Genomic DNA, 8,733 nt, shown 5'->3' on the forward strand with positions numbered 1-8,733 from the left:
CCAAAAATACTAGCTTACAAGTAAGTAAATCTGATTTTCTAATTATAATCTTATAAGAAATATTTGTAATGGTGGAATCCAACCCAAACAAAATAAAAAGAGCAACTACTGCTAAGAGGATGTCGGGTAGACTCCTAGAATTTGATTTACTAATTAACAAACTATATTTAAACTAGGCAAGCAAGATACGTAAGATGCATTAAGGATGCACTGTATGTAAAAATAGTTACCTTACTAATTTAGAAAATCTTGCCGTCCTCGTAGCATCCTTTAATATGCAAACCATGGAATAATATGATGACAACAAGCATTACAATGCTATTTTCTCTGAGGACCTAGATTGAAAATTATGCTGCTTCTCTATATAGTTTTCAAAATACCATATTTGAATTTAATGTGTAGCAAAACATCTAAACAGACATCTTTTTACAGACGGTGAGTCCTATGACATTCTGTTCGAACATGATAGAGTAATGAAATAGTTCGTATATTGTCAAAAGTATACACGTGTAGGAAAATTCTCAAAAAGTAGACACTATATATATATAGTATTATATTAAAGCAATAGTACAAGCCACAAGTTACTTTTGCTTGCATGGCCACTCCGGATATAGCTACTTGAATTTCCGTGGTGTTTATAGGCTTATTCCTTAGGACAGACACAAACACAACGAACACCAGACCGAGCCCAAACGCATTGACGTATTCCAATAATATGAGCCCTCGAGGTTCATACTGACCGATGGCATAACGAACGTACCCCCTTTAATAAGTTTCTGACGAGCCACTTTAATAAGTTTCTGACGAGTAGTTTAAAAGACGCGAAGTGTTCTTAATCGCTGCTTCGGCCGTCCCTCCGCATCCCCCAGCGGTGGACGCGGAGGCGGAGCTGGGCGGCGGCGAGGAGGAAGTCTACCGTCTGGGCGGGGGTGAGGATATCGACGAGGCGGGTGACGGTGCGGGCGCGGAGGGCGTCGGCGGAGGCGAGGAGGAGCTCGAGGGAGCGCACCACCATCTCTGCCGCCTCCGCCCGGGCCTCCCCGTTCCGCACCCCTCGCGCCGCCGCCAGCACCTGCGGGAGCGCCATCGCCTCCTGCGCCCGGGCCATATCCTCCGACAGCGCCCGCTCCGCCGACGCCGTCTCCCTCTGCAGCACCGCCACCGCCCGCCGCTGCTCCGGCGAGTGCGAGGCGTCTCCGTCGTCGTCGTCGTCGAGGGAGCGGAGGAGGCGGAAGGCGATGGAGGGCTTCCATCCGGCGATCCAGAGGAAGGAGCGCTCGAAGGGGGTGAGCCAGCGGGGGGAGAAGACGCGAAGGACGTCGCGGGCAGCGAGGCGGGCCTTCTGGTGGTAGTAGTCCTGGTGGTGGGCGAGGGCACGGGCGACGAGGGGGCGGAGGACGTCGGGGCGGTCGCGTGGGGCGGAGAGGAGCTCGTTCTGGAGCTCCTCGAGGCCGGCTATCCAGGCGTCAAAGAAAGCCTCCATTGGGGGATTACCAGGGATCACAGGGAGCAGCGTCGGTGGAGCTCTGCGAGTAGAAATTTCGAGGATTTCTCTTCTCGTTCCTTCAGTCGTAAGGAGGCAATCTCCATGGTTGGAAATTTCGAGGTACGGTGATTGAAACTTGAGAGCGGTTTTCAGTTTTCCTTTCTTAGGGGGAGAGACACAGCGGCGGGCTGTGGAGGTCGTGGGGAGCGGTGGAGGGTGTCGTCACTCGCTCACCATTGCGGCTGCCGAATAGAGCAAATATTTGGGGGTTTTAAGGTTTGGGCCCCTGGCGTTTCCCAGGGGTCGGGACACCTTCTGCGGACGAAATACGGACAGGACTCGTTGTGTACTACCCATCCTTGAATAAGGAGAATTTTTAGTATTTGAAATCGATCTTGGAGCATGAATTAATATTATCTTTGAGCGAATTTTGTTCATACTAGATTGTTGTTGGTGATCCAGCAAGTTGGCTTCAGAATATAATAAAATCAAAATAAAATTTTAGCCAGCAAAACAAGTAAGATGAACTAAAATTCTTCTCGACATTACAAACCATTAAAAGAAAGGAGACTTTCAACACCTATGTCACTCGATGCTGATCTGTGGGCGGCTCTAGCTCTCCATCTTCGGGCCCACCGTTCCAAAAGAGCTCGCAGAGGCGCCTCTCTAAGTATATCGTAACGTTGATGTTAACAAAATAAAGAGTAGCAGAGCATCCAGACTCTTCAGGGCTGGCAGTATTTGGAATTCAAAGGACAGGCAGCCACCGAGAAAGAAGTAGGGTGTCTTATGTGACGGGTGCCATGTGATCTTCCTTCACATCGGACGGGCCCAGCTGGTCATCCAGGAACGTGCACTGATGCATAGAAATGATCTTATCTATTAATAATTTATTTTATTTAATTGATATCTATTGGAAGAATTATCATGGGAGTGGCAATAATTAGGAATTTAGAGTTATAGAGATATAATTTTGGGGGAAACATTTTCCTTGCTTCCAACTTAAAACCTTCTAAGTTGGAGAACGCAACTAATATCTATAGCCCAACTTGCTTATGGGCTGATAAAACTTTATCTCCTATTTCTCGTATTTCTTTTTTCATAACATTAGAGATATGACATCAATAAAATTCATTCCAGAATAAGAGCATGATGGAAAAATATTGGACATTTTGATCTCGGATTGGACTGACTTTCTTGACCTTGGTATTAGTCGAGGTGAACAACTTCGGAGAAGACCGAGTTACCCCTCTGCTCATGTTAATAAAAACCAACAGTTATGATAACGCTGTAGTCAATGCATATCGGCATAATTATTGTTGTGTATTGCTCATGTGGGATGGTTACGACATTGTTATCATACAGTCGACCATTACCATATAGATAAGATACGTCGTGCCAAATCAGGTAATGAATCAGTATGCTATCCTATATAAAAGGATAGCCCGAGAATCCTCATGTAAGCTCATTTGGAGAATCTTCTTTACAAATTTTCTTTATTTCACATTATTGCTATCTTCCTCACCTCGGTCTCATCCGACCTGATTCCGTTCGATTTTCACTAACCTCAAAGCAAGCCGAGCAACGCTCCGACCTTGATTTAGAATATAGTGGCAACAGGGCGCCTCTATGATAAGCCCATGATCAACCTAGATTACCCATTATTTATCTAAAGCTAACCCTTGATTTTGATCTTATATATAAGATAGTGTTTGACACATCTGACGCACACAAGAGAGATAACAAATGGTTGCCATCGTCCATCTGAATAAAGAGCTTCCTCCTATTGATTATCTTTTAGCTGCGGTTCCATTTTTTTCAGGTCCAATTTTGTTGTTTATCCCATGCTGATTTTACCGATTACTGGCAGAACCAACACACTGAACAAAGAGAGGGTTATCCATTCCAGATTTGTCCCACAGTAATCAAGATCGAATCATGTTGAAAGGTGACATGATATTTTCTCCTTATAGAGAAACTGCACGCTACACCGGATGCACTATGTTGCCGTACATGCCACTAATCACAACCGCTCATTTATGTAGAAGTGCACTAAAATACACGTTTAATGAGTAAAATCTATAGAAATAAGTATCTACGTGCATAATACAATCTCTCTTTTCTTGTGACTCTTCGTCCATGTATAAATATCATCAAATAGGTTCTATGGGTTCATTATGTTCTCAATACCCGTACCGGCCCAGAGTGGTCTTCAGTGGTTCCAGGACTTGAGAGCTGGATTTTGGTAGGTGAAGCTTAAATAGAAAACTCCCACCAGCATGCAGTAAATTAAAATCTGTTAGCTGTTCTGGTTTCAGAATAAAAGAGGGAAGACAATTTAACACAGTGACATATAGATATAGTTAATTCATCTCAAACATCTAGAATTAGCCTGACATTTAAGTATATCAAGAGCACGAGAAGTAGCCAACTTAAACATATTTTCTTCATCATCACTAGATATTATGTGGATAGACATCATTTAACATCAAAACAAAACCCAAAGGATGTGATACCCCTTTCTTTGCATCGACCAGCAACCACCCTCTCGTGCTGCCATCAATCACATCAGCTCGTGCTGCATCTGAACGCCATTGTCCTCTGCACCCTAGTTCTCTATCACAGTTCTCTTCTTTCAGGTCCATAAGCCCGCAGCCATCATATTCTACAACGTTTTCTTTCATAGAACGCCATATGCTATGGCAATTATCCATAGTAACTCCAAGGCATATGTAAACTGTGGTTAGAGAAAAATGCACACCCAATTCCTTGCAAAATGGGATCAAAAGGCAGCAAGCAGTACATGGGGGCGTTCGTAATCAAAGCTTCTGGAACACGGGGTTGGATTGATACACCATTTGATCAGAAAGAGCCATGTACAGAACTCTGGAACCATCACCTCCCAGATGAATTGCGGTGGGAGAGGAAGAAACGGTAGTCTGGATGATCCACCCGTAGATGGCAAAGCCACCTGTCAGCAGATTGCAAAAGAGAACTTTCTAGCTGCCGCTCATAAAGCCCATTTTGGGTGCACATAGGACCCTTGAATTTGTACGAAGCAAGCCCAAATACAGGTAGTGGTATCTTCCCAGAGAGGTCAGCGGAGCTGTTGACATTCCTAATGTTACAAGAACCATAACTCTCAGGATATACATTGTTACCATCTGCCCAAAAACCAAGATACATGGATTAGCCAGATAATTTTGGTTATCAAGTTCTACCCTCTCTCTCTCTCTCTCTCTCTCTCTCTCTAATTCAGGTTTTAGATCAATAGTCAAAATTCAAAAGATCACTAGAATTCAGACCTTATTAAGGTTCACAATCTCGATATCGAATCTTGAACTAGTACCATATTGGCACAGTATTAGTATGCCTAATATGAAAGATGTTTTAGTGTATTAATACTCAGTATATGCCCCGTACAAAGTATCAGTCCGGTATCGGCATGGGGTGGAACATATCGATATTGTGAACCTTGGGCCCATCATCTTGTATGTGATGTGAATCACAAAAACCATAGTCCTTACTTTTCATAAATGTGGACAGTGGGTGGAAGGTCAAAAAGCAAGCATCCAAATCCTGTAACGTGGGTCCCGTTGGTATCCTATATATCGGGTACCTGCAACCAACTCAAATACTAATATGATGCACATTCAAATGGAAATCAGTGGATATTAGTACCCAAAGATGATGAGGGAATACCAAGCTACAGAGATCCAACTGGAGGGAAGCAGATCACAACTCCTATAGGTCTTCAAATCAGGAAATTTACTTGCAAGAACTGAAATCTGCAACAAAGATTGGCAGCATCTGTTAGGTGAAATATGCATTTCTGCTTGATTGCAACTAAATTAAGAATAAACGTGCCTTGTCTGCTAAAGGTTGTCTTCCATATGGTGGATGATGCTCTAGGTACTCAAATACGGGTAGCTGCAGTTGGTTGCAAGTCTCACTATCATCACTAGAAAAACTTTCTTGGCCCACATGGCTGGTATTATTCAAGGATTCCCTTATACCTCGAACAAGTCTCTCAGTATCACTCTCACTACTGCCATTGCTGCTTGTGTCCTGGCAAATGTCAGCATCACTTTCCTCACCAGGTCGGCTTCTGTGAGAGCAAAGTCATTAAATACTTTGAACTAAAAGAAAAAAGATATCTCATTAAAACCCTAAGCAGATTTTATTTAGCAGATACAGAATGAACCTTGAATATTTGATGTGCAAATCTTTAAGGACAGAGAATTACTATTAGCAGCTAAAAGAGAACATCTAAAAAAGGTTATTACTGGGGATGTATTCATACTAGATTTGTGTGATTCATCCATCTTAGCAAAAAAAAAAAAAAAGGTTGTTACAAGAAGAAGAGAAAATATGATAACCTTCCCTGTAACACATCTTGTCAAAGGTGAATGGAATATGGATAGTCTTGTAAATGAACCATCCAATGAGATGGATTATATGGGGTAAACGCACAATGTGAATGTCAACCTGGAGCAATCATTCTTTAACACGCTATGGTGAAGTAGAACAACAAGAAGTAATAGAATGGTGAATCGGCCCGGACAGTTTGGGGCATGCTGAACTGGACCGGCCAAGAACTGAAATGGTTCAACGATCTGATTTGGTCCTGGAACCAAACTGGATTCAGTTATAAAAATCTTCCTCTCTCCTCTCTTCTAGTCCTCCTCGCCTCTCACGAGTCATGATTCCACCCATCTCTCATGATTCCCCTCGCTAGGGTTAGGGTTCCATCACTACCGCTATCAACGATGATGGAGACAATGATCATTCTTGGCACTTGATTCGGTCCCAAAACCGTTGTTGCCATTGTGGACAATGCTAGAGTTAGGGTTAGGGTTATGTTACCACCACCACCACTCTCTTTCTAGACACCACATTGACACTATCAAAGATGAGGACGAAGGGTACCAAGGCCTGGAGATCAGAGATCAGAGCTAGAAGGTATACCTGTCCCTCCCTCCCTCCCCTTCTCTCTCTCGCTCTCTCTCTCTCTCTCTCTCTCTCTCCCCCTCCCTCCCTCCCTCCCTCCCTCCTTCTCTCTGTTCCTCTCCTTCTCCCTCTGCCTCCTCTTCCTCTCCTTCCCTTGTACACACACAAAGAGATAATATATGTATTGAAACTAAGTAATGAAAGAGATGCTTTCCTCTTTAAATATTACAAAACATGATTTCATTTATTAAACTCAGCCCAAGTTTAAAATGTAGTCGGTTAGAGTATTTGCCATAACATCAAACAAGCAAAGATTTAGGTTTCACGGCAAATTCTATTGTAACTTTGACCTTTTGTATCCAATGTTACTTACACACTTGCATCCAACTGCATGAATGTGTCAGACATTCGGGTACCTATAGAATTAGCTATGTGCAGCTTTAAAAGATTTGTGGAGATCTAAAATATACCAACAATGAATTACACCATCCATTTTGACGTTAGAAGTGAGTAGGATAAGAAACATGGCTATTAAAAGGCCTCATAGACAATGCCTTCAAATTTTAATATATAAATATATATGATTATTCAAACTACAATATAGACAACTTTAAAGATACAGACAACTTAGATCAAAGATGCAATCCATCCTAGTATGTAAGAAAGAAGAGAGAAAAATCCATCCCAAAACAAGATGATCAAATAACAAAAAAGTTAGAGGTAGCACACAAAAGCAAACCAGAAACCATAACATAAACAAGATACAAAAAACCAATTTAGCGTCCATAGCATTGTAATATCAGTAACCAGTGTCAAAAAATCTATTTTCAAATGATCCACGAAAGACATAGAGTATACAAGATTGCTCTCAACACTCCACAAGGGATATAACTAATGAACAGTTTTCCCTCTTTTCTTCTCGTTCATGAGTGACAAAATAACAGATATCTATCATTCGACAGAGCATATAGCCATAGAGAATCACTCAAGATGACAGACAGCAGATAACGAACACAGTTTTTAGCATACTATAGTTATAGCAGAGACCCAATCATACCTTGCGTTCAAGCTAGGCCTCGATGGATCCACGAACAGCTGGATACCGGACAAGAACGGCACATAGTACTGGATTACACTGTCGCTCCCATTCAAAACCAACGGCACCCCCGCTCCATAAGCACTCCACTCCCTGAATGACTCCCAAAGATCTCCAAGATTAAAATACGGGCCCAACTCCGCCTCATCGCAATTCCTGCACCCCCTCACGCTCGTCTGCCACCAGCCAACCCTCCAATTTACCAAAGAAAGAGGCAGAAAACAAAGAAAGGGAACACCTTTGAACTAACAAACCGAGTTTAACCTTGGGGAAGTACTGAGCGGGCACGAACGGGGTGGTGGACTGGAGGAACCGCTCCAGGTTCCCGGCAGGCGGCTCCAGTCTCGGGGACGGAGACGAGGGGCCCGACGATGAAACCGAGGTCTTGGACGAGGAGTCGTCCGATTCAGCCGGCGACGCCGCCGGTGAGAGCGGCCGGGCCTTCGCCGTCCTTCGAAGAGATTGCTGCTTCTGCTCTTGCAGGACTTGCCGCTTCTGCTGGAGCTTGCAGCGGATGGCCGGAGGGTTGTAGAAGCGATCGACTCCGTGGCCGCCAGCGGAGGAGCCGCCGGAGAGGACCATTTCCGAGAAGGAAGGAGAAGGGAGAGAGAGATCGAAACCCTAGAGTTCTCAATGGAGTTCTTTGTTCGAGGGCGGCGGCGATCGGGAATTCGAGTGGGAATTAGGGTTTTTATCAGGTGGTTTTGGATCTAGCAATGGTGGTGCGAGGGCGACTGAGTTTTTCCGATTCCCGTTTCCTCCGTTTCCTTTTTTGGCAGAGAAAAGGTTCAAAATAAAAGAAAGGGAAAGAAAGAAAGAAACGGACGAGTTGGTATCCCGTCACTGCTCACCGACAGCGACCACGGCGAAGAGCCGTGCAGTCTCCGACACGTAAGAAAGGCCTGTGCTCTTGTTCGGAGGTTGAGCCCACTTGCGGTGATCGGAATTTTACGGACTGTTTTTTTTTTGACTTGGGAAACGTGGTTTTCTTTGGTTTGCCTGCACGTTAGCCATCCGACGAAGACCCCAATTAAATGACGATCATGAAGGACTTTAAAGTCAAAACAGAATGAGCCTTTTATTAAACTTATAGGGTCTTTATACACGTGGATTGATGTTGTCCGTACATCAAGGGATGAAAAGCCGATCTAGCGGTTGAAAACTTTAATAATGGTAGAGGAAGGCCGTTCGGCTGGTTTAT

The 8,733-nt window shown here is 43.8% G+C and overlaps 2 protein-coding genes across 2 annotated transcripts; both read right to left on the bottom strand.

Annotated features, from left to right (window-relative positions):
- Window positions 1-518: 518 nt before the first annotated feature.
- On the bottom strand, window positions 519-1,824 carry LOC103720042 (protein DOG1-like 4). The gene has a single exon (XM_008809565.6). It carries the CDS (start codon window positions 1,481-1,483, stop codon window positions 833-835), a length of 651 nt encoding a protein of 216 aa, XP_008807787.3. The 5' UTR covers window positions 1,484-1,824; the 3' UTR covers window positions 519-832.
- A 2,022-nt stretch (window positions 1,825-3,846) lies between these two features.
- On the bottom strand, window positions 3,847-8,317 carry LOC103720029 (uncharacterized). Its single transcript, XM_008809545.5, has 6 exons — window positions 7,797-8,317; window positions 7,494-7,708; window positions 5,354-5,594; window positions 5,189-5,274; window positions 5,014-5,105; window positions 3,847-4,650 (listed from the first exon to the last, which is right to left on the bottom strand). The coding sequence occupies exons 1-6, from the start codon at window positions 8,112-8,114 to the stop codon at window positions 4,382-4,384; spliced, it is 1,221 nt and encodes a 406-aa protein (XP_008807767.3). The 5' UTR covers window positions 8,115-8,317; the 3' UTR covers window positions 3,847-4,381.
- Window positions 8,318-8,733: the final 416 nt, after the last annotated feature.

The sequence above is a fragment of the Phoenix dactylifera genome, chromosome 8 (assembly GCF_051530095.1).
Source record: "Phoenix dactylifera cultivar Ajwa chromosome 8, Ajwa_hap1_PhDact_Kaust_v1.1, whole genome shotgun sequence".
Lineage (NCBI taxonomy): Eukaryota > Viridiplantae > Streptophyta > Magnoliopsida > Arecales > Arecaceae > Phoenix > Phoenix dactylifera.

Bases quoted from the DNA above. Each gene is read 5' to 3' on its own strand.
- LOC103720042 (XM_008809565.6), bottom strand. From the start codon at position 1,483: ATGGAGGCTTTCTTTGACGCCTGGATAGCCGGCCTCGAGGAGCTCCAG.
- LOC103720029 (XM_008809545.5), bottom strand. From the start codon at position 8,114: ATGGTCCTCTCCGGCGGCTCCTCCGCTGGCGGCCACGGAGTCGATCGC. The intron at 5,275-5,353 runs GCACGTTTATTC...TCTTTGTTGCAG, and splicing joins GACAACCTTTAGCAGACAAG to ATTTCAGTTCTTGCAAGTAA. The intron at 4,651-5,013 runs GTAAGGACTATG...GTTTTTGGGCAG, and splicing joins ACTGTCCACATTTATGAAAA to ATGGTAACAATGTATATCCT.